Below are 26,471 nucleotides of genomic sequence, written 5' to 3' on the forward strand. Positions count from 1 at the left end.
AGAGAAAGTGGTATGTCTGTTTGGCAATACCTATTTTTTGACAACTTTAAATGTTTGTTGACCACTTCTCCATCTTCATATTCTGGGGTTACTTTCTGTGTTTCATCTTACATCTAGTCACTAAGTTAATACATCACAACTAGCAATCTAATGTGCTCAATACAATTATTGTTTTGAGTCATTCAATAATAACCTATAAGTGATTATAAAATATAACAAACCATAATAAAAAATACAATGGCTTTAACGGAAAAGGCATTATACAGTGTGAAAGACCTTGAGTTTAAATATATTTTTAAATATCTTGTTTTATTTATAAATGTCACCGACAAAGTAAATCAGTATTTTTTAAAATGTTAAAAATATACTGCAGTTTATAGGGTGAAAAATTGCTTTTTACACTGATGTTTACCGACAACCTAAATAAAAAAACTTTGAAAAGTACAATCAAACAATTTTGGCCCATGGCGATTATTTTCAAATGCATATTTAAGCAACTTGCAGAAATAAAAAGAAATAAGCAGAAAAACATAGGAAGAGATGAAGATAAATGAAATTGAAAGAGCAAATAAAAGGTAGACTTACAAAATTATACATCATGCTCATGTAAAAAGGCTTTGTATATGTCCAGTTTGGGGCTACAACACCAAGACAAATAATTTTACTATTCTGTAACTCTCTCAGGTCCTTAATTTAAGCCATTAGGTTAGTAAAATGAAACAGTGCACATTTTGGACTCATAATAAATTTATACACTTTAAAATTTCCCTGAGTGGTAAAAATGAATTTAGACTATATATGTGGCATAAGAGGCATGACAACCATTAACCCACAATCATATTGTCACTCTGCCAGCCACTTGCATTTTTAAATACTACTGCTAATAAGGAGTTTTCAAAATCACAATGAAATATCACAATTTGTGAGAAAATAAACTGACTTTTATGGTTTTTAATTAAACAAAAAACCTTAATAAAAATTAAAATTGTCCAACATGAACTTTATTTAAAAATGGAAAACCAATGGGTTAGAATAGACAGACAGACATGTACATTTTTAGTAAAATTACAAAAATAAAATCAATGTGCACCACCTATTTAATAATGAATATACTATTTTGATTTCTTTGATAAATTATTATCTTACCAAAATGGAGAAAGGTAGAATAATTTCCTGACACGTAAGAAGGGAAACATGGCAAACAGGCTAGGAAACAAAATCTGGAAAGAAAAGTCAAGGATAGAAATGTCTAGAAAAAAGTCTAAACAAAAAAAATTATTTTACAAAGCAGGAAAAAGGAACAGTTGTAGAATGAATAGAAACCAGTTCAATGTTTAGCATAAACCTATTCCAAATTACCTAAATTTACATAAGATGTGTGTTGGATTTTAGATTTTTCTTTTGTTTTCAATGGGAAAAATATGAGAACATAAACTTAATAGACATTTAAGTACAAAGAAGCTGTTTTTTATTACACACTGAACACCAAAACAGTTTCCAAAAGGATGTTTTAGTATTAAGATTAGTGGTCAGAGTACAACTCATTAATATAGATGTAACTAAAATTAAACCATCCTTTAGTCTAGTTTTAGTCTTCAGCATATGATAATACAATGAGAAAATTTTAATTCTGTGATCTAATAAAAAACTATATTAAATATTTAAAAAAATATCTCACTCTAAAAATGCAACTCAGTACAACACTTGAAATTTCATACATAAATAAATGAAAATTCACTAATGTCTCATGATACTCTCTCATCATTAGAAAATACAAATTTAAATCTATGCTCTTATACCTGGTACATTCTACATTTTCGTGTGTGGTGCTTTGCATTGTTTTTGTATCCTAGTTCTGATACAGGCTCATTTTTTTACAGCGTGTACCACTGGTAAGCTCTTGTTAGAAAAAAACAACATAAATTCTTTCTGGAAGAAATAAATGAATAAATATGGGCAAATAAGTCAAACAAAAAATAGATCAACTATCAAACAGAATTAAAGAGAAAGAATAGTTCCTTATTTAAAAATAAAGGCTTTTGGATCAAATCATGTATCTATTTCTACAACTTCTTTTTTACCAATGAATTTACCACAGAAAAACAAAAAGATAAAATACTATATTTGAAGAATACTTCATCAGCTGTGTTTTCTCAATGACATAGTTATGTTACCACTAAATTTGCTACCTTGTATATTAAACTAATTGCAAACCAATTATACTTCCTAGAAAATTGACTATTTTAGGACTATGTAAATTTTATAATTAACCCATACTGGCAATAAAATTATTCTAACCAGTTTTTGATGAAGTGTTTGAATAAACAATTAAAACATGGTTGTAATAGCTCTTTAATTTGTAATACCATTTTATATCCTATATGAAGATATGTTACATATATAAATATATACATAACTTTCAATATATACAAATTTTATGTATTTAAATATATTTAATATATAAAATTTTTCAAAAGAAAACCAAATTGTCTGTTCTAGGAATGTTTTTCTTATAGTATGTAGAAAAGTCTGTATTTATATACATGTGTGCTTTTATATACAGGAAAATTCTATCTGCCTTTATGTATAGGAAAATTCTATCTGAGAGCAGAATAAGAAATTTACATCCTTTATAGATAGGAGCAGAAACAGAATGAGTTGGGATTAAAAATGGAGGAGAGGAGCAGAAGGGATAATAACTTTTTATACCAACTTCCATGTGTGATATTCTAATACGTATAATAGATATTTTTGGTCATTCAACTGTTAGCAAGAGAATAGATTAATAAAAGAATCATGCCAATAATGACCATCAGCGGTGACTTCTGCCAAGATGGAGGTGTAGGTGGAAGCACTGTGCCTCTATGAACAAACAAGTTTAAAAACAACAAAGTTTTAGCAACAAAAACACAGTAAAACCACAGAAAACTGAACTACAAGGAAGTCTGACAACAACAAACCCTTCAGCCAAACCGGTAAGAGGGGCAGAGCCAGCAGCAGAGCAGGGTGGGGCAGGAAAGATCCACCAGACCAACCCGGGCACTCAACCCAGGTGCGCCAGCAGCCATAGGTGGATCCCAGGTGTGGAGAAGCAGGTGGACCCACTGAGGGCACAAGGCGGTGGACACACTGAGGGCTGACCACAGTCACACATTCGAGTGCAGATAAACCAGTGAAGGAGCGAGCGGTGAGATGGACCGTGCAGGCCCCAGTGGCAGGAAGCAGCAGAGGGGACTGCCATTGTCCCTCTCTGACCCCGCCCCCACACACAGCATCACAAACCAGTGACCTGGGTAGTCCCGCCCTGGTGAACACCTAAGGCTCTGCTCCTCATATGTAACAGGCACGAACAGATCAAAACATGGCTCAAGAACAACTCAGAGCCCCAGAGCCGATAAATCTAAGCAATGAAGAAATAGCCAAACTTTCAGATACATAGTTCAAAACACTGGTGATCAGGATGCTCACAGAACTGGTTGATTTTTGTCACAAATTAGAGGAACATATGAAGGCTAAACTAATTGAAATGAATGGAAATGCATAAGAAACCAATAGTGATGGAAAGGAAACTGGGACTCAAATCAAAGGAGTGGACCAGAAGGAGGGAAAAAATGACCAAACAGAAAAGGATGAAGAAACAAGAATTCAAAAAAAATGAAGAGAGGCTTAGGAACCTTCAGGATATCTTTAAATGTTCCAACATCCAAATTATAGGGGTACCAGAAGGGGGAAAGGAACAGCCATCAGTGGAAAACTGCTTTGAACAAATAATAAAGGTTTCCTTTGCTCCAATCTGGCAAAGGCAAGACTCTCAGGAAATCCAGGAAGCTCAGAGAGTCCCAAAGAAGTTGGACCCAAGAAGGAACACACCAAGGCACATCATCATTACATTAGCCAAGATTAAAATGAAGGAGAGAATCCTAGAAGCAGCAAGAGCTAAGGGGACAGTCACCTACAAAGCAGTTCCCAGCAGACTGTCAGCTGATTTCTCAAAAGAGACCTTACAGGCAAGAAGGGGTTGGAAAGAAGTATTCCAAGTCATGAAATCCAAAGACCTACATCCAAGATTGATCTATCCAGCAAAGCTTTCATTTAGAATGGAAGGGCTGATAAAGTGCTTCTCAGAGAAGATCAAATTCAAGGAGTTCATCATCACCAAGCCCTTATTATATGAAATGTTAAAGGGACTTACCTAAGAAAAAGAAGATAAAAAAGATGAACAGTGAAAGGACAGCAAACTCACAGTTATTAGGAACCACACCTAAAACAAAAGCAAACTAAGAGGACAGCTAGATCAGGATCAGAACCATAGAAATGAAGATCACATGGAGGGTTAGCAACAGGGGAGTGGGAGAAGGAGAAGGGGGGAGAAGGTACAGGAAATAAGTAGCATAGATGGTAGGAAGAAAATAGGGGGGAGGGCAAGAACAGTATGGGAGATATAGAATCTAAAGAACTTGAGACATGTGGTCATAAACTAAAGGGGGGAATGGTGGGGGAGGGGTGTTCAGGATGGAGGGGAATGAAGGGGGAAAACAGAACTGTAATGGCATAATCAATAAAATATATTTAAAAATAAGAAAAAAATAATGACCACCAGCTAATAATTTATAACCCATGTATTTTACCAGCAAGGTCACAGTATACTTTCTATTATATCATTTCACCTGAAATTATTACTACATCATAATAAAACCCTAAGGAGATTTATCTATTTCTTAAAATTTTTCTGAAACTTACGTTAAAGGGCTAGATTGATACGCTGTTTAAAATTTTTTAAACCTTAGTCCTGGCTGGTGTAGCTCAGTGGATTGAGCACTGAACAAATATCGAGGTTTGATTCCCAGTCAGGGCACATGCCTGGCCAGGGCCAGGTCCCCATTAGGGGACAACATGAGAAGCAACCACACAGTGATGTTTCTCTCCCTCCCTTTCCTCTAAAAATAAATAAATAAAATCTTAAAAAAAAAAGAAACAAGGAATGGCCTGAGTTGAGGTCAAAGACATAAGCATTTTGTTGTCAGCATCTATGCCTTTTATGTTGACACACTACTTGTGCCCACAACAATACTGTGGAGAGAATACTTCTTAGTAAATACTTGTCACACTTAAGATAAACTCAATTTCCAAAATTCGCATTTTCTGAACATTACAGGGTATTAAGTATGGTACACCAGGGTACCCTGATGGCAAAAGGAATAAAGGAGAATAGCCAGTCAGTCTGTTAGTTTTTTTGACCATATATATCTCAGCATCTCTACTCCCTTATTCATTTGATTAAAAAAAAAAAACCAAAAATAAAATTTTAAAACCCGGTTCCACAAAGCCTCTTTAGTTTTTAATGAAAATCAAATACTGGCTATTAATGTAATATAAGAATTAGGACCAAAGACAAAGTAAAAAGAAGAACTTTTAAATCAATAGTTTTATACTCTTAGATGTCATTTCTACTAGAAATATAGCAAAGAATGACATGAAGTACAGAAAATATAGAGCCTCTAAATATTACTACTACTTTAGTTTGAAAGAGACTCATCAAAATTTAAAACTTCCAATCAAGATCACAGAAAAAGTGTGGAAACTGAAAATGTAATGCCCATGAATTTTTGATTTCCAGTTAAAACTGCACTTAACCTTTTATTTCTCCAACTATTACTTTTTAAAACACACTTCTAGCTATATTTTATATTAAATAGAAAACAATAATAGAATTATGTTTTTACCACTAACCTTAATAGAAAGAGCATTTTTAAAAACACAAAAAGTTTTGATTTATTTAACTAATAGTGAAAACAAATTATGTTCATCATATAAAAACATAATGAATATATTTGAGTGAATACCTCTGAAATACAATCAACATCTTAAATTCCAGAAATTAGTAATGAAGGTGGCTTCACTCAGAACAGGCAGAATCCAAAATACATGATGAAATAATCTATAAAACATTCAAATTTAAAAAACTGCAGGAGGCCATGTTTGGGTCAAAGCTTTGCTACTGGGCAGACTGAAAAGAAGGACAAAATCAAGTGAAAAAATTTGAAAGGTAATAAGAAGTGGGAAAAAAAACAACCCCACAAACAAAACCTAAGTGGAGCCCTAGCTGGTGTAGCTCAGTGGACTGATCACCAGCCTGAAAACCAAAAGATCCCTAGTTCAATTCCCACTGAAGGCACACGCCTGGGTTGTAGACCAGGCCTGCTGGGGGCGTGCTAGAGGTGACTCGACTGATTTCTCTCTCATGCATTGATACTTCTCTCCATCTCTTTCTCTCTCCCTTCCCTTCTCTCTAAAAGTAAATAAATAAAATATTTTTTAAAATCTAAGTGTAACTGACCTTGAGTTTATGTTAACACTAAAATTAGAAACTATAGCCCTGGCTGGTGTAACCCTATGGATTGAACATGGACCTGTGAACCAAAGGGGAGCTGGTTTGATTCCCAGTCAGTGTACATGCCTGGGTGCAGGCCAGATCCCCAGCTGGGGACATGTGAAGAGCAAGCATACACTGATGTTTCTCTCCCTCTCTTTCTCCTTCCCTTCCCCTCTCTCTAAACAAACAAACAAAATCTTTAAATGTATATATATTTAAAATATTAAGACTTAAAAAATATTTCATAGAGTATGCAGTATAAACAGATTTAAAGAATTCTCTCTGGCTTATGTGATCTTGAATGTCTGATATGCCTTTCGCTTACTTTACTTAGATGCAAAATATGAAAAATTAGCATCTGCCTCTTAAGAGTTATTGTAAAGATAAGAACATAAGTGAGAAAGTACTTTGAAAATGTAAAAAGAAACTAAAACCAAATTCAAAGTACTGTAGAATAATGCTTTAAGAGTGAGATCTTACTCAAAACTTCCTCTGTTTCAAGCATTCCGTTTTAGAACTAAAAGGTATAAAAGACTTAAGGCTAATAAAGACAATTAACAGGCCGAAAAATCAGTCTGAAAACTTAAGAAACAACATTTAGCTAAAGAAGTAAAATCTGCTGATATGTAGAGACAGTAAAGCCACAAAAACCTGATTTGCCTGAACTGGAAACAAAAGTACATTGGAATTAAATGGAAAAAAATAAGAAGTCTTCTTAAATGTAATCTAGTGCTAGTATTGAAAGTCTATATCACATTTCTTTATTTTTAAACCTTTAAAACTAAAATGTCTTCTTATCTCCCTGACTTAAATGGTGTGGTCATTTTATTTGGAAGGAACAGAACAATAAATGGATGAACTCTAACTATCCACCTTAGTCCTCTGACCGGTAAGAAAGCTTATGTGCATCACAAATATTTGGTCCATTTATCTTACATTTTTCTACTTGGCTTCACAGATTTTAAAGAAATTTTAATTAAATTCTACTGTATCTATCCGCACACAAAATTGCATTAAAAATTTATTTTTAACACATTCCAAAAACTACATCGGCAACTTTTTTACTGTACCACCTTTCTACACGTAACTTACCCGTTTCTTTAGGGCTCCTAACTGTAAATGAATCTAGGTCTACTGATTTTGGTCTAAGTGGTAACTGTTCAGAATCTAGCTTTGGTTTTGATACTGGCTCAGTTTCAAATTTTGATGAAATGGTAGACACTTCCCCATTAATCCTGAAATGAGACAAATCAGAGGCAAAAAAAATCATTTACATGTGAAACATGACCATTTTTTAGCACTGCAATTAATTAATGATATTAAAGATGTTAGAGATTAATAGTGATTTTTCTTTGTGGTCTATAAAATGATTTTCATAAACATTAACAGCTACCAAGTATAAAATACTTAACAGAAAATTATTGAAATCTATAGAAAAAAACAGGGAAAACAAATACTTTTAAAATTACTTTGAGATTCAGAAAGGCACAAATGCATACTTTTTGGCCCAAATTTCTGAGGGAAAAATAAGGATGTGTGTTATACCTGGGTAACACTAATTCCGTTTCTATATAAATGTTTTAACTCTTTTATTTATGTTTATGCCTTAAAAGTGTAACTTTAGAAAGCAGTAACGATAAATGTATGCAAAAGAATGCCCTGGAATGTGATAATCAGATAATCGGTTTTGTTGAACATTAAACAAATGTGTAACAAAAGCAGTTTTAGCCAACGATTCAATGGACAGCATAAGACAAATGATGCTGTTTCTTATCCACTTGTTAAGATAAATGATGGTGCTGATTGTTACCCATTTGATAAGATAGGTGATGCCAATTTTACTACCATAGGGTGAACAGGACAACATTTCTCTTCACATACTTTAGGTTGGAGAAATTATTGGAAAACGTCACAACTTTTTGTACACTGCAAACTTTAAGCTAAAAGTTATTAAATATGCTAAAAAGAAAGGCAACAGAGCTGCTGAGAGACACTTTGGGCCTCCTCCCACAGAGAGTGTCATCAGACTGGAGGCAACAGGAAGAAAAGCTTCTTCAGATACAAGACAGAAGAAGGCAACGCCAGGGAAACCTCCAAAGTGACTGGAGGTGGAGCAGGAGGTGAAGACCGGGATTCTGGAGCAGCGTCAAACTGGTACTGTAAATTTGTTACTAGTACATAAAATTTCTTGTACCTTGTATCTGTTCAAAAATAAACACTAAATTCCTTTATAATACAAAAACTAAGTATCTAAATATAAATAAATAATTTAATTGGAAAGTTAAAATGAAACAATTCTTCCCTGAAAGTGGGGCCAAAATCATGGGTATGCATTATACATGACAAAATACTGTATATTAATAAACTAACTTAAAATTAGGTAAAATTTACCTGGGTACAGGTGGTGGTGGAGGAACTGGTTTCTCAGGTCGCTTTGTGTATACTGTTGCAGGAGATCTCAATAAATTATTGGCTTTGGTGGGTGGAGTAGGCTTCTTGGGTGGGACTTGTGGAGCAGCTGGTTTAGAAGGTTTCTGTTCCAGCATGGATTTTTCATCTGATTATTTAAAAACATTTAATAAGTTATCAAAAATGGGAACGGTTTAGTTTTTCTATGGCTTAAAGCTAATGTCAGGCTGAAAAAGTATGAAACAGATGAAAGACATTACTTTTGTGTGCATACTGTTTTATCTATTTTAAAGTTATAATTTGGTAATCCTAAATATCTAAAAAAGTTTACTTTGTTGGGGTGGGGGACCACAAATAAGCTTATGATATACAAATAACGTTTGCTTCTATTGTCTTCCAGGCATCCTTTGCTCTTAGCGGTGGTATCCCTATTCAAATATAACCACTCATGATTTTACTCTACTATCTGGACTTAAATAAATCCAGATCACTTTCTGAAAATGAAGTAGAAGGAACTGAAAATGTGTAAGAATTCTAGCATTATTTAACCCAATAATTTTTAAAAAATGTTAAGAGACGTTAAGGCTAGACTGATTAGTCAAAGATAAGATAATTATAGGCTTATATTTATAATTCTCACTATGGTATCAGAAATTTAATTAATGACATTTTCCTATTTTGGCTTCATATTCATTATTAAATCAACTGTACTATATTGATTTGTTATATAACTAACATATGACTGTAATGTATTTGAGTACCAGATTTTAACTTACATAAAATTAGCCATTTTAAAGTGGACAAGTCAGTGCCATTTAGTATGTTCACAATGTCTTGCAACCACCACTTCTACCTATTTCTAAAACCCTTTCATCCCTCCACGAAATAAAACTCTGTTCTCTTTAACCAGTTACTCCCCTTTCCCTCCTCTACCCAGACCCTGGAATCCACCAAGCTGCTTTCTATCTTTATATTTGTATTTATTCTATATATACACAGAATGATACCATATGCAACCTTTTCACCTGGCTTAATTCATGTAGCGTAATAATGTTTCTGAGGTTCACCTGTATTGCACTGGGTTAAAAAGTCCGTTTAGTTTTTCCCATAAAATAAACACATTTTTAATTTTTACCAATAACCTTATTGATTTGGATATTTTGAGTATGTCAGCTATCTCCTATCTCCCGCTATTGGCTTCTTGTGGGTTGAAGCCAGAGGCGCTGCTAAACATCTTCCAAGGCATATGACAGCCCCACAGCAAAGAATTATTTGGCCAACATGTCAATAGTACAAAACTTAGCAAACTACTTTTGACACATTTGATCAGATATAGGACCTTCCCCATACACTCCACAAATCTTTTTTGAGTTTCAGTTGTATTTTTACCTTTCTTGGAATAATAAAACATAATTATGTCAAAAATGTTATAGATCTTCTTTCATCTTCAATATTACAATGGCTGCACAAAAATTCATTCATTTTGATGTTTTTTCTTCAAATGCACAGTGATAACGAGAGCTGTCACAACACCATCTAACAAAGTTGCTTCACATGAAGTTAAAGACAAATAGCACTACTAGAACCACCACATGGAAAAAACTAAATGAACTTTTTGGCCAACACAATAGCAGGTATCATTTTTTCTTTTTGTGACTGAATAATATCCATAAATACAGCACGATCCATTTGTTTAATGACATCTGGGTTGTTTCCACCTTTTGGCTACTGTGAATTCTGCTGCTAAGAACATTTGTGTAGAACTATTTGAATACTTGTTTCTGATTCTTCTGGGTATATCTTGGAGGAATGGCTGAATCATATGATTTTTTGTTTAACTTGTTGAGGAACTGCCAATTTTTTTCACAGCAGCTGAAACACTTTATATTTGCAACAGCAATATAGGAGGGGTTTAATTTTACCATATTCTGTCTTTAAAAGATTTTACTTATTTATTTTTAGAGAGAGGAAAGGGGATGGAGAAAGAGGAGGAGAGAAGCATGGATTGGGTGCCTCTGGTATGTGTGTGCTCCAAATGGGGACCGAACATGCAACCCAGGCATGTACCCCCATGGGGAACTGAACCAATGACTTTTTGCTTTGTGGGATGATGTCACTCAACCCACTAAACCACCTCTGTCAGGCCTTCACCACATTCTTGCCAATACTTGCTACTTTCCATTTTTTATTATTATAGCTATCTGAGTAGGTGTTAAGTGGTAGCTCACTGTGGTTTGGCTTGCATTTCCCTAATGACAATAAACATCTCATGTGCTTGCAAGCCATTTGTGTATCTTGTTTAGAAAAATGTTTATTTCAGTTTTTTGATTATGTTTTGATTGGGTTGTCTTTTTGCTGGTGAGACCTAATAGTTCTTTATAGATTCCAGATACTGGACACTTTACATATTCTAGATACTGAATATAGAACTTGCAAATATTTTCCCCCATTCTGTAGTCTCTTGCTTCACTTTCTTTACAATGGTCACTTTCTCAATAATGTCCTCTGATGCACAAAAAATTTTTAATTTTAATGAAGTCCAATTTAAATATTTTTCTTTTGTTGTCTGTGTTTTGGGTGTCACATCTAATAATCCACTACCAAACCCAAGGTCATTAAGACTTACCTGTTGTTTTTTCCTAAGACTTTTAATTTTATATCTCTTATATTTAAGTGAATATTCAACTTCCAGTCAAATACTGTATATGTTATGAGGTGGGGGGGGGTCAACATCATTGTTTTGCATGTGACTATTCAATAAGAATTTGACTAGAAAATCACCAAAAATAAGAAAAAAATTGCATTTCAGAAAGACATCTTATTGCTAGGTAACCAAACACCCAAAGATATGTGTAATACACAGATATTATGATAATTCAGAGAGTTAAAAGGAGGAATTATCTAAATGTATAAAAAAAATTTCTCGCTAAAAACTGCTATAACTATAGAGCAGCTAAAAAAATATAGCAAAATAACTGGATATGTCCTATCTTGTTTACTATAGACATAGCAATACATCACCAACAATGTAACAAGCATTTATTGATTTAGATTTGTGTTAGTTCCCTTTTGCATGAATAAGAATAAAAAAATAAGTAATGATACTGGTACCAAAGCATGAATGATTACAAGAAATTTTGACAGAAAAATAAAATATTCCATTATTTATCAGCAATCATTTGGAGATACCTCAAAAAACAAAAACAAAAAACCCCAACACCATAGTATCAAAAAATAGCAATATATTCTTAATTGAATCTACTTTCTGAAGATTTTGAGATACAGAAATATACCTATATGTATCCCCCCGAAGTGACAAACTGGAATAGAACATATTTTCAGAAGCAGTCATCACAAAGCTCTCGAAGCTGTCATCACATGAACACACCCGAGTGACCACCACTCAGGCCAAGAACTGAACATTAGCCACATTACAGTTCTCCATGTGCCTCTTCCCTCAATTACTAGTCTATTGCTCCTATCAAAAGGTGTCTCCTAACACCGTAGGTCACTTTTGCATATTTTAATTTTACATCAATGCAATACATGGTTCATGTTGCCATGTGAAACTCTAATTCATTTACTTGTTGCTATGTAGTATTCTGGTATGAAGATACTTTATTTATGCATTCAACTGCTAGTAGACACTTGTGTTGCTTCCAACTGAGAGTCAATATAAATAATGCTATAAAAAAACTTTCTCAAATGAGTCTTTTGGCAATATACAGATACTGTATTATAGAACTGTATACCTAAAGCCTATGTAATTTTATTAACCAATATCACCCCAATAAACTTAATTTTAAAAAAATGAATCTTTTGGTGCATATTATGGAGCACACACTTCTGCTGGGTCTATAACTAGAAGTAATTAAGTGCTGGATAACAGGATATGATAGATTCAAACTAGTTCTTTGTATTAGATAACAATACATGTTCCCACTAACAGTGTATGAGAGTTCTGCTAATCTGTGTCCTCACTATCATATAGTATTATTAGTCTTTTACAAAAACTTCACCCATCTTGGTGAGAACCTTACTTTGGTTTACATTTATATTCCTTTTCTGATAATGAAACTGAGTAACTTTTCATACTGACAAAGTCACTATTCAATTCTATTAACTACATTTTTAGACTGTCTTTGTAGGAATTTTATATATGTATGTATATCCACAACTTTGCATCCTCCTAATGTCTTTGTAATAGGCATTCCTTATTTTAATGTAATACAATGAACCTCTTCCCTTACAGTAGTTACCTTATCTATCTTGTTAAAGAAATCCTTCCACCCTGGCAGTGTGGGTCAGTTGGTTGGAGTGACGTCAGGTAAACTGAAAGGTAGCAGTTTGACTCCTGGTCAGGGCACATGCCTGGGTTGTGGATTTGGTCTGTCAGGGTGAATACAATCCCCAGTTCAGGTCCATATATAGGAGGCAACTGATCAATGTTTCTCACATCAATGTCTGTCTGTCTGTCTCCATCTCTATCTCCCTCCCTTTTCCTCTAAGATCAATAAGAATGTCCCTGGGTGAGGCTTAAAAAAAAAATCCTCCCTACTCCAAGGTCATACAAATACTTGCTTATATTTATTACCTTTTAGAAAATTCACAGCACAATCAACATGGAATTAATTGACCCTTAAGTATTTTCTAAGGTGGAGTTAGTTTGATTCAGTGTCATTTATTGAAATAAATGTCTTTTACCCCTACTTAACAGTGCAGCTTTGGTCATAAGGCAAGCACCTATCAAACTATTTCTGGATTCAAATCTGTGTACTATGTAAGACAGGGACTAGGATTTATTTATTCACTTCTTATATATAAATGTCAGTTAACCAACATTATTTATCTTTTCTATACAATGGCAACTATTTTATAAGTCACATGGACTTAATTAAATGTCTTTATTGAATAATGTTCCTTCTTTACTATAGATGACTTTGTCAGCAATTAATATACAGTCAGACCACCTTTCTTCCAATTGACATTTGCCTTGAATATCTTTGCCTATCTTTTCAACTTAATCCTTCCTGAATCCTTATCACTTAGCTAAGTCTCTTGCTAACAAAATATGGCTGGGTTTATTTTTCTTTTTCAGTCTTAATTTTTTTAATTTTCTCTATTTCTTTTAATGGGACTATTTAGCCCACTTATATTTTCTGTACTTACTTAATATTTGTTATTTTTTTCTTGCTTCTTCTGTTTCCATTTTCTCTTTCTAGCTTTCTTTGTATTTTTATATTCTCCCTACTATTATCTTACAACCTATACATTATTCTATTTTTGTAGTTGCCTAGAGATGACGACACATATCCTTGCCTTATTAAAGTCACATTTAAATTTCCTACTGGCTAAAACATTAACTCCATTTATACCCCTTGTGGTCCCGTGCCCTTATGTCTATGAAAGTCCAGCAGACACCGTTAATGTTTCACACAGTCAGTATTTAAACTCACCTATCTATCCAAGCTTTTCTGTTGTTCTTCATATCAGCATCTCCCACCTTACATTTAGAATCATTTCTCTTCTGCTTGAGTAACATCCTTTAATACTGCCAGTAGTATACTAGTGTTAATAAATTCTTTTTGATTTAATTGATCTAAAAATGTCTTTCATCTTTTTTACTGAAGATATTTTCACTGGCAATGTAAATCTATGTCAGCAGTTACATTCTTTAACACTTTGCTGACATCATTCCACTGTTTTCTGGCTTCCATATTTTCCTACTGAGAAGCAAGTATCTGATTTTTGCTTAAAAGTAGTATGTCTTATTCTCTGGTTGCTTTGAGGATTATCTTTGTCTTTAGTCTCTAGCAGAAAGACTACAACAAAGTGTATGTAGGGAAGTATTTTTTGCATTTTACAATGTTGGGATCCACAATACTTCTTGATTATGTATAAATGCAAACTCTTAGCAAAGGTTCATCTTGTATTTTCTATATTCATATCAAATTCCCTGTCAAAAGCTAAAATCATGCACATTTTCCTCCAGAAATTGTCTCTATTTCATACCCACCTCATTTCCCCATCCTCACAATCCTTGGGATGCCATCATTCAACAAGATGTATGAAATGTAAAACCTAAACCACCTTCCTTATTGTAGAGCCTAATATATCTCAGCATCTTTAGCAGATAATATATTTTGTTCACACAAATATACCCTGCTTTTATATGATTACACCAAACCAGTAAAGTGCACAGCATTCTTTTACAAGACTAATCAGTCTAAGAGTGCACATGTGTCCAAAGTTGGTCCAAAAAACTGAAAAGGACTTACATTCCATGGTTGTGGAGAGGTTTTCCCTCTTTCCTATTAAACAGACAAGAAATCATGTTGCCCTAATTGTCACTGTCACCAGAAGGGGAATTAATTTAGTTGACGTTAAGAATGGCAGAATGAAGAGAGAGATATAATCCAGGTCCATTATAAAATTATAGACTTGAGGGGAGGGGAAGTCAGATGACTCCTACTTCTGGACTTGCAATTATCTAAGACTGTTTCCTTATTGTGTAAGTAAGTTTGAACAAGGATATGTCTGCTCTGTGCTCTTAAAACATCCCAACTTCCTTTTATGTATATCACTACTACACCTACCTAAATAGCATGAGAACGAAGTTTCAGAAAAATGTATCTGAACATGCCACATGTTTAAGTTACATAATAAATATTGCATATACCTATTCATTATATACCTATTGTGCAAGGAACTACAGAACCAATGTCAAAAAAAGATTCATACACACACACACACACACACTCCCTATCCCTTTGCCTCAATGAAGTTTAGTCACATGTGAGAAAGTAACAAAAAACATCTAAACTAATACATGACATACAACAATGAGTTATATCTACTTTTAGATAAGAGTAACTTTTAAAAAATGAATCGGAGATGACATTAAGCTGGATATCATTATTGAAACCTGAAGAAAAAATGATTTAGCCACTAAAAGTTTCTGAAAGGAGTACAAGAGAGATAGGATCTCAGGGAGAGAGTACTATACCATGTAAATGTGAAGGAAAAAAAACTAGTATTCTAGGAATATGTTATAGTGGGGGACTGTACTATTATAAACTGGGTATTTTTTCAATTGCAAAAGCATTGGAACACATTAAGATGATGTGTTGTATATGACATACACATATTCAAGGGAAACACATACATATATACTTTATCTATTTCTATAGGATAAATTCTAAAACCCTTCTCACTACTTTACATCCTTTTCGAAGAAGGGCAAGATATGAACAAATACCACACTCCTCATACCATTGACAGGCCTTCCATGAACTATACAAGTAATTCTCAATTTTGTCTTCAGATTAGAATCATGTGGAAAGCTTTATAAATACCGCAGTCCTACCCTAAAAAAACTTTGTAGAGGATTCTAAGCATCGGCATATTTTTTTAGACATCCAGGTAATTCTATATGCCACCAGTACTGAGAACTGTACCTTTCTACCTTAGTTTCTCAAAATTCCTCCAAGCTGCCTATAGTCATTTCCTGAATATACTATCCTTTCTCTTATTCTTTTCATGTTCTTTCTGTAGAATCACCTTCGCTTCACTTCTTCCTTTCAGCATATTTTATTGATTATGCTATTACAGTTGTCCCAATTTTCCCCCTTTGCCAACCTCTGCCTGTTACTCCCCTTTCCTCCACCAATCCTCCCATTCAGTTCATGTTCATGGGTTGTGCAGTAAGTTCTTGGGCTTCTCCATTACCTACACTATCTTAACATCCCCCTATTTTGTACCTACCAATTATGTTTATTGTTCCCTGTATCTTCCTCCCATTCTCCTCTTTCCCCTTCCCTGCTGATATCCCTCCAGATAATCTCTGTATCCATGATTCGGGTTCTGTTCTGGAGATCTGTCTAGTTTGTTTTTGTTTTTTAGATTCAATTGTTGATAGTTTGAATTTGTTGCCTTTTTAACGTTGTTTTAATTTTATTTATTTTTATTTATTTTATTTATTTATTTTTATTTATGGGCAGGGAGGTTAAAAGAGAGGGAGAGAAACATCAATGTGTGGTTGCCTCTCATGTGGCCCCCAATGGGGACCTGGCCCATGCCCCAAGCATGTGGTCTGACTGGGAATCAAACTGGTGACCCTTTGGTTTGCAGCCTGTGCTCAATCCACTGAGCTACACCAGCCAGGGCTGATATTTTCTTCTTAAATAAGTCCCTTTAACACATCATATAATAAAGTCTTGGTGATGATGAACTCCTTTAGCTTTACCTTGTCTGGGAGGTACTTTACCTGCCCTTCAATTCTAAATGATAGCTTTGTTGGATAAAGTGATCTAAGTTGTACGTCCTTGCTTTTCAACACTTTGAATACTTCTGGCTAGTCCCGTCCTGCCTGCAAAGTTTCTTTTAAAAAATCAGCTGACAGTCTTATGGGAACTCCTTTGTAGGTTACTCTCTGCTTTTCTCTTACTGCATTTAAGATTCTTTACCTTTAACTTTGGCATTTTAATTGTGGTATGTCTTGGTGTGGTCCTTTCTGGATCCTACTTGTTTGGGGCTCTCTGTGCTTCCTAGACATATCTATTTCCTTCACCAAATTAAGAAAGTTTTCTTCCATAATTTTTTCAAGTAAGTTTTCAATTTCTTGCTCTTCCTCCTCTTCTGGCATCCCTGATTTGGATGTTGACACTTCTGGAGATGTCCTTATCCTGTCCTCATTTTTTTGAATTCCTGTTTCTTCATTCTATTCTGGTTATTTCTTTTTTTTGTTTGTTTTTTAATTTTTATTTTATTGATTATGCCATTACAGTTGTTCTATTCCTCCCTTCATTCCCCTCCACCCTGCACACCCCCACCCCCACCATTCCCCCCCTTTAGTTTATGACCATGTGTCTCAAGTTCTTTAGATTCTATAATTTACCATACTATTCTTGCCCTCCCCCTATTTTCTACCTACCGTCTATGCTACTTATTTTCTGTACCTTCTCCCCTCTTCTCCTCCTCCCACTCCCCTGTTGCTAACCCTCCATGAGATCTTCATTTCTATGTTTCCGCTCCTGATCTAGCTGTTCTTTTAGTTTGCTTTTGTTTTAGGTGTGGTTCCTAATAACTGTGAGTTTGCTGTCCTTTCACTGTTCATCTTTTTTATCTTCTTTTTCTTCGGTCAGTCCCTTTAACATTTCATATAATAAGGGCTTGGTGATGATGAACTTCTTGAATTTGATCTTCTCTGAGAAGCACTTTTTCTGTCCTTCCATTCTAAATGAAAGTTTTGCTGGATAGAGCAATCTTGGATGTAGGTCTTTGGATTTCATGACTTGGAATACTTCTTCCCAGCCCCTTCTTGCCTGTAAGGTCTCTTTTGAGAAATCAGCTGACAGTCTGATGGGGACTGCTTTGTAGGTGACTGTCCCCTTAGCTCTTGCTGCTTCTAGGATTCTTTCATTTTAATCTTGGCTAATGTAATGATGATGTGCCTTGGTGTGTTCCTTCTTGGGTCCAACTTCTTTGGGACTCTCTGAGCTTCCTGGATTTCTTGAAAGTCTATTGCCTTTGCCAGATTGGGGACATTCTCCTTTATTATTTATTCAAAGCAGTTTTCTACTGGTGGCTGTTCCTTTCCCCCTTCTGGTACCCCTATAATTCAGATGTTAGAACATTTAAAGATGTCCTGGAGGTTCCTAAGTCTCTCATTTTTTTTGAATTCTTGTTTCTTCATCCTTTTCTGTTTGGTAATTTTTTCCTTCCTTCTGGTTCACTCCCTTGATTTGAGTCCCAGTTCCCTTTTCACCACTATTGGTTTCCTGTGGAATTCCCTTCATTTCAATTAGTTTAGTCTTCATATGTTCCTCTAATTTGTGACTAAATTCAACCAGTTCTGTGAGCATCCTGATCACCAGTGTTTTGAACTGTGTATCTGAAAGTTTTGCTATTTCTTCGTCACTTAAGAGTTATGGGCTCTGGGGGCTTTGAGATCTTCCTGAGCCATTTTTGGTTTGCTCAAGCTCGTTAAGTATGAAGAGCGGAGTCTGAGGTGTTCACCAGGGCAGGGTCACTCAGGTCACTGGATTGTGATGCTGTATGTGGGGGTGGGGTCAGAGCCGGGAAATGGCAGCATCCTCTGCTGCCTCCTGCCACTGAGGCCTGCTGGTCCCGTCTCACTGCCCACTCCCTCGCTGGTCTATCTGCGCAGGAATGCGCGACCACAGTCAACCCGCTGCCCTGCGCCCTCGCTGGGTCGCCAGTCGCTCAATGGGTCTGCCCTTTGCAACCCCACCCCTGGGATCCACTCACCTGAGTCCTTCTGACTGAGTTTTCCTGTGTAACCCTGCTCTGCCAGCTGCTAGTTTCGCCCCTCTTACCAGTCAGGCTGAAGAATTCGTTGTTATCAGACTTCCGAAAAGTTTAATTTTCTGTGTTCTGGCTGTGTTTTCTGTTGCTAATCTTTTGTTGTCTCTAAACTTGGTTGTGTGAGAAAGCACGGCGTCCCCACCTATGCCTCCATCTTGGCAGAAGTCTCTATCTTCCTATTCTGGTTATTTCTTCCTTATGTTCCAATTTGCTGATTTGAATACTGGCTTCCTTCCCTTCACTATTGGTCCCCAGTGGATTTTTCTTTATTTCACTTAGTGTAGCCTTCATGTCTTCCCTTATGCTTTTGCCATACTCAGTGAGATCTCTAAGCATCCTTATTATGTGTTTTAAACTTTGCATCTGATAAATTGGCCATCTCTGTTTAGTTCTTTTACTGGGGTTTTTGTTCTGTTCTTTCATTAGGGCCACGTTTCTTTGCCTCCTCAACTTGGCAACTTCCCTGTGTTAGTTTCTGTGTATTAGGTAGAGCTGCTTTAACTCTTGGTCTTGGCACACCTGTTACATGTACAGGGGTGGATGGAGCCTTAGGTAACTGCCAGGGCAGGGCAACCCACTTCCTGGCTTTGAATATGGGGGAGGAGGAGAGAGGGCAAAGCCCTGCCTAACTGCTATGGGTTTGTTTGGCACTTGCCCTGCTTCCAGTCACTGATGCAACTGGTGCCCCTCAAGCTGTTTCCACAGTTGTGTACAGAGCGGATGGGTTTGTGTATATTTTAGGACGGTGTGGGTCCCTTAAGAGGACCCTGTGGAGAGACTGGCAGTTTCTTCTGTCACCCCCACTTCCACTGGTTTTTATAGCTAGAAGTTATGAGGCTTTATTTTTCCTGGTGTTGGAACCCTGGGATGTACAGTCTGGTTTGTGGATCGCTCCCCATGTACCCCTAATGTGAGACTGACCATTCCACAGCTGCTGCCTCATTGCTGCTCCTACACCACATCCTCTCTGTCCCGGTTTCCTGTCTCTGCTCCTTCTACCCGTCTGGATGAATATGTCTTCTTTAAATCCTTGGTTGTTGGACTTCCACACAGTTAGACTTTCTGGCAGCTCTAGGTGTATTTTGTTTTGTGGTTAGTTGTAATCCTTCTCATGTGAAAGGAGGTGAAGTGTGTTCTGCCTACGCCTTCATCTTGACCAGAAGTTCACCTCTGCTTTTCTAGTCAACACGTTCCGTTTATTTTCTACATCTTTGCAGAATCACAATAGTTAATACCTATTAAGTCTTCAATTAGCAATTGTCAGAATATCATTTTCAAAAGTGAAAAAATAATTTTAAATCTTCCTAGTAACTAGCAGAAGCAAGTTACGTCATACATAACTGATTAAATTTATGTTATTGTATGTTTAACATTTGTTAAGTCTGTTTCAGGTGTGGTTATAAATATAATTTGCTGCTTCTTAAGATGTCAAGATTATTTTAGGTTCAATGTGAAGTGACATATTAGAGTGACATATCAAAATGCTCTTTGTAGAACATTAGAGATAAGTATCATTTTCCTTTTGGTAAGCACACTAAATATAAAATACAACAGAGTGTTGCCACAGCTCTCAACTCATTGTCCATGTATTACATATTGTGTCACAGATCAAAAGGCATTTGAGTTTAGTACCTCCAATAATAAATGACTTTAAATGACCTTAAAAATATGTACCTTGATTTAAATTCCTCAGTAAAGTGTATTATACCAAGGTTTGAGAGTACGTAACAATTTAAAAGCATATTGTGATCACTGATTTCTAACATTCTGCAATGTGAAGAATACTGATTTAAGAATCCACAGCCAGCAAATAAATTGGAAAATCCACCTTTGTTATCATAAACTTTTATACATTTTAATAAAATTTTCATAAACGTTTTATTCTATAAATTAAGCATTCCATTTACTGGCTCACTGAAGGTGAATGCTCCTAAGAAAAGTTATAAACTAGATATGTCAAGACTTCTATTTAAGGCAGTTCAGTAATATACCAGGAACTAGTCTTCTAGCAACTTAGAATCCAAAACGGCAGAATATCTTTCAAGAACGAGGAAAACATTTTTCAGAGAAAACATCTTCCCCCATTAGGTTCTCCATAAAGAAAATTATGTATTAATATATATTTTACACAGAATGTATAAAATAAAAACAAATGGAAGTACAAAGAAAGCAACAAATGTAAATAAGCCCAACCAAACACTGACTGGGAAGCTACAGTATTCACATAGTGGTTGAAGCTTTTATGTATATGGCTGAGAATATTAAGAATAAGGTAACAGCCCTGGCTGGTGTAGCTAAGTAGATTGAGCATGGACTGAGAACCAAAGGGTTACCAGTTCAATTCCCAGTCAGGGCATATTCAGGCTAGGTCTGAATAGCAGGCTGGGTAGCAGGCTAGGTCCCTATTGGGGCCCACGTGAGAGGCAACCATACATTCATGTTTCTCTTTCTTTCTCCTTCCCTTCTCCTCTAAAAATAAACAAACAAACAAATAAATAAAATATGTAAAGAAAGAATAAGATAACACAAGACTGAACTCTGACAGTCCTTTCTTATTAATTTTTAGATTAGTGAAGTAGTGAGTGACTTAATCATGCTCCTACCCCTTTGGAAGGGAACTGTCAGCAGCCACATGACCTTCTATAAGAGATAAAGTTTTAAGGAGTCAGTAGAAACCCAAACTTTTTCAAGGAGATAGGGTAAGATTTACTGAGCTTGAAAACCCCAGAAATCAGCCAATTACACCTTCAATCACTGAAATTCTACCATGTGACTACTACAACTTCTTAGCAATTCTAACTCGCTGCCATTTAATGTCAGGCTAAAATCTCTGCTAGATGCAGAAATTAAAAAGCAACAACAACCAAAAAACTCAAGAAGGAATACGCATCAACACACTTCTCCCCTCCCATTGCTAATTACGAAACCAGATGCCATTATAAACATATTGGTGCTTAGTTTCTGCTTGGAGGGTTTTATTATCTGGTTATATTCTGCTTAGGAAATCAACTGAAAATTAAGAAGACTGATCCTACTTTCTTAAATAGAAACTCTAAAAGAAATGCTCCTCAAGGTAAAGTGAGTATCGATTCATTGCCTCTAAAAATAAAAAAGTGGAACCAGGCTAGGATTCACCAGTCTACTATGCTTTTCCCGTGGATGTGCCTGGTACAATTTAATTGATTTTATAAGCCTGATAGAGCTCCTGTTGCATTCTATCCTACACATTTATATGCCTCCCTGTGTGGCACTCCAAAATAAACATAAGTTCATCTCTTCCTGTCATACATATTTCATACCAAAGATGAGAAAGGGTGCCAAGAATAAAGTAGACTAATGCAAGGTATGTCTAAGTAAAGTTTTTCTAGAAAGTGGGAGAAAAATTTGTACTCCAGAGTGTTGACAGTATCACTCTGCTGAGGAACAGTGTGGCTGGCATTCAAGGTACCTCTGAGAAAATAGGGGGCAAAAAACTGCTAAGTAGGTTTGAGAAGATACACATAGCAGCTTGGGGCAGGAGTAGATAGTGAAGATTAAAAAAATCCCATTCTTAAAAATTTTAAAAGTATCCCATGATTATTTTCACTTAAGAGTCAAAGGTAGGAAGACCAGTTGCATGTTTTCCAGTAGCTCCTTTTCTCCCCTCCCAAACACAGCAGCGCCTTTCAAAGGGTATCTTCTGTACAATTAAGATCATAAGAGATAAAAGTCATGAACATACATACTGGTGAAATACTGTATTTATTGTCAGAAGGCGAAGGCTCCTTAATGTGGTCCCTGACATTATTTGAAAAAGCTTGCTCTGTGGACTGTGAACAAGGGTAGAACTCTGCTCTATACCTGGCCCTGGCCCTGGCCCTGGCCAGGCTGTTCAGGTGGTAAGAGTGTTGTCCCAATACACTAAAGTTGTGGGTTTGATCCCTGATCAGGGCATATACAAGACTCAACCAATAAATATATCAATGAGTGCAACAACAAATCAATGTTTCTCTCTCTCTCAAATCAATCAAATAAAAATTTAAAAAAAGAGAACCAATCCAGTTTCCCTATTCCTTGCACTAGATCTATTAAAGCCATTTGAGGTCAATGAGACCTTTTTGAAAAAATTTAAGAATGTATCCCTCATTATTCCTTTGTCTTGTTTCACTTGTAAAACAATTCTTGTATGTGCACACTTAAACTCTGAAACCAACACATTAAAATCAATTTTAAAGTCTTTTCAATGAAGAGTTGTAGTGTTAAGATTTAAGAGTAAGAAAACAAATGTTTTCTATTTATTCACATATTTGCCACTTCTGGCATTGCACATTACTTTGTGTATATCTGAATACCTTTATAGCATTATTTTCCTTCTCCAAAATAAAACAAAACAAAAACCCTGTAATATTTCTTATGTAGCATATATAATCTGTTGGCCATGAGTTCTCTCAGATTTTGTGTGGAAGTTTTTATTTTGTCTCCATTTCCTAAAAGCTATTTTTGCTAGGTAGACAAGTCAAGGCTGACAGTTTTCTTTTTGACTTTATGCCTTTCTCTTTGTCACTGCTTTTTAAATCAAATCTATTAAAATGTGCCTTAAGGTGGTTTCTTTCTTGTTGTTCCATTTATTTATGTATTCATCAATTGATTCTTGTATGTGCCATGACCAAGGTCAAACCCAGAACCTTGGTGTATTGGAAGGATGCTCTAACCAACTGAGCTACCAGGCCAGGGCCTTTTATGTTTCTTCTGCTTGGAGTTCACTAGGCTTCTTGGATCTATGGGCTTATAGTTTTCATCAGATCTGAAATTTTATCAGCCATTACTTCTTATAATATTTTGTCCTATCTCTACTGTCTCTCCATTGCTTCTGGGACTCCAATTACACATAAGTAAAATCAACTTATATTGTTTCCCAAGTCACTAAAACTCTGTTCATTTCTTTCCTAGATGTTTTTCCTATACATTTTAGATAATGTCTATTGTTTTATTTTCTAATTCATTAATATTTTCTTCTCTCCAATTTCCTGGAAATTCCACCTAGTGTTTTTCATTTCAGATATTGTACTCCTTGTCCACAAAATTTCAATTTGGATTTTCTTTTTATATATTCCATTTCTCTCACCATCATGTCCAAATTTCTTCTACTTTCTTAAACACATGAAATACATTTATAATAGCTGTTTTAATGTCCTTACTACTACTTCCACTATTATCTTACCATTTCTAAGTGTCTTTAAATTGACTGATTTTTCTTTGAGTTATAGAGTTACTATTTTCTCCTGCTTTTTTTTTTTGCCTATCCAGTAGTTTTTTAAAAATCTTTTGTTGTTTATGCTATTACAGTTATCCCACTTCTTCCCCTTTCACACTCTTCCATTCAGCCCACCATCCACTTCTATAGTGAGACCCCACACCACTGACTATGTCAGGGGTCCTTCAATATAACCAGTAATTTTTGACCAGATAATGGACAATGTGAATTTTATACTCTTTGGTGCTACATGTTGTTATATAGGCACACCTTGGAGATATTGTGAATTCAGTTCCGAACCACCACAATAAAGCAAACACCACCATAAAGCAAGTTGTAATCTTTGTTGGTGGAGGATCTTGCCTTTAATTTGTAAAAGAATGCAACATCTGTGAAGCACAATAAAGCCAAGCGCAATGAAATTAGGTATGCCTGTGTTCTTCCACATTCTACTGAACTGTGTTCTAAAGTTAGCTTCATCTGTTTCCAAGGTAGGTGCAGATTAGTTTTTAGTAAAAGAAGATACCATTTTATAAATCTATCCAATTCCTTATGAGTTCTTTCCACTGTGGCCTGTAGGAACAAACTTTCTGTGAGTTCCAGAAACTGCCTCACCAAATGGTCTCCAGCACTTCTCTGTCCAGCTATGAAAATTTTCTTACATGTACGTAATCCAGTACTCAGCCAAAGGAAGCCTCATGGTAAGTTCTATATGATCTCTCAGTGCTCTCTGTCTTGTTTCACTTGTAAAACAATTGCATGTTGGCATTCTGCCCCACAAACTATAGCTGCCCGGCCTCCCTAAACCCCAATCTTCTCAACTCTGCAGAAAAGCTAAGCTCTGTCTGGCTTCCTCTTTCCTATTGCCTGTAAAATGTTTCTATACAATAAGCTGGGGATAATTTTAGGCTTCATTGGTTTCCTTGAAAACTCTCAGTGATAATGATCCTATGCTACCTGTTGTTCAGTATCTGAAATTGTATCAAATATTTTGACATTTTGTCCACTTTCCTAGTTTTTGTAACTCAGGAGGAAAAATTCTGTCCCTGCTACTCATTGTGGCCAGAGTTTTGAGGAGATAACTGTAATAAAAATGCATCTCCATCAACTTTGATTATAAGATCAACTCACTGATTTCAGAAAACATGAGAAGTTACTATTTGAATTTTAATATATTATGTACTTGATGGAGAGGACAATAGAAAGAATATCATAATACAGATGATGAAGTCAGCAACATACTTCTACATATCTTTGTACTTGAGTTTCATGTAGGACAGATATTGTAACCAAGTACTAGTGATCCAAGAATTGGACCTAACAATGGTGATACCACAAAGGACTAATCTGATATTAAAAAATGTTTTTATTAAGTACAACTTATTTTTACATCATAAATAAAAAATTCTCAAATGTAAAAAAAAGATAATATACAAAAACCTTCCATGGAGAGCTCAAATAATTAAAGCTATGAAGGAGAACAACATATTCAGGAAAAAGAGTGTGGTTGCTGCATTTAGCCAGTAAAAATGGTGGAGGATGGTAACAAAATGTAATATGGGATCAGTTCCTGACAACACCAAATATTAGCCAGGATGAGGAGCAATGGGAGCTCTCAATCATTGGTGGGAATGCAAAACAGTATACACTTTGGAAGAGTTTGGTGATTTCTTAGAACACTAAAAATATTATTACCTTATGATCTCACAATACTCCTTGGCATTTAACATGGCGAACTGAAAACTTATGTACAGACAAAAACATGCATGGAGATGTTTATTCATAACTGCCAAAGATTGGAAGCCACCAAGATACCCTTCCAGTAGGTAAATGGCCCCAAACAACAGAATATTAATCATTTCTAAAAAGAAATGAACCATTTAAGTCTGAAAAGACTTGAAGTAACTTTAAAGACATAGTACCAAGTGAAAAAAGCCAATGTGCAAAGCCTACACAATGTGTGATTACAACCACATGACATTCTGAAAAAGGCAAGATTATAGAGGGTATAAAAATACCAGCATTTGCCAGGGACTGGGAAAAGGAAGAAATGAAAAGGTACAGCAGGGAGGATTTTTAGGGCAGTGGACTATTCTATATATTATCACAAGTATATATTTGTCAAATCAC

At 35.5% G+C, this 26,471-nt stretch overlaps 1 protein-coding gene across 1 annotated transcript in view; it reads right to left on the bottom strand.

Moving 5' to 3' along the window:
• Positions 1-26,471, bottom strand: part of CD2AP (CD2 associated protein) — a 139,784-nt gene that overhangs the window by 21,022 nt on the left and 92,291 nt on the right. Inside the window, exons 12-13 of the mRNA XM_053668282.1 lie at positions 8,765-8,930; positions 7,466-7,608 (exon numbers count right to left, since the gene is read on the bottom strand). Coding sequence (XP_053524257.1) covers positions 7,466-7,608; positions 8,765-8,930 — 309 coding nt within the window. The remainder of the gene's footprint in view (positions 1-7,465; positions 7,609-8,764; positions 8,931-26,471) is intronic.

The sequence above is a fragment of the Artibeus jamaicensis genome, unplaced genomic scaffold, assembly GCF_021234435.1.
Source record: "Artibeus jamaicensis isolate MK-2021 breed Jamaican fruit bat unplaced genomic scaffold, CSHL_Jam_final contig_484, whole genome shotgun sequence".
In the NCBI taxonomy this organism is placed as follows: Eukaryota; Metazoa; Chordata; class Mammalia; order Chiroptera; family Phyllostomidae; genus Artibeus; species Artibeus jamaicensis.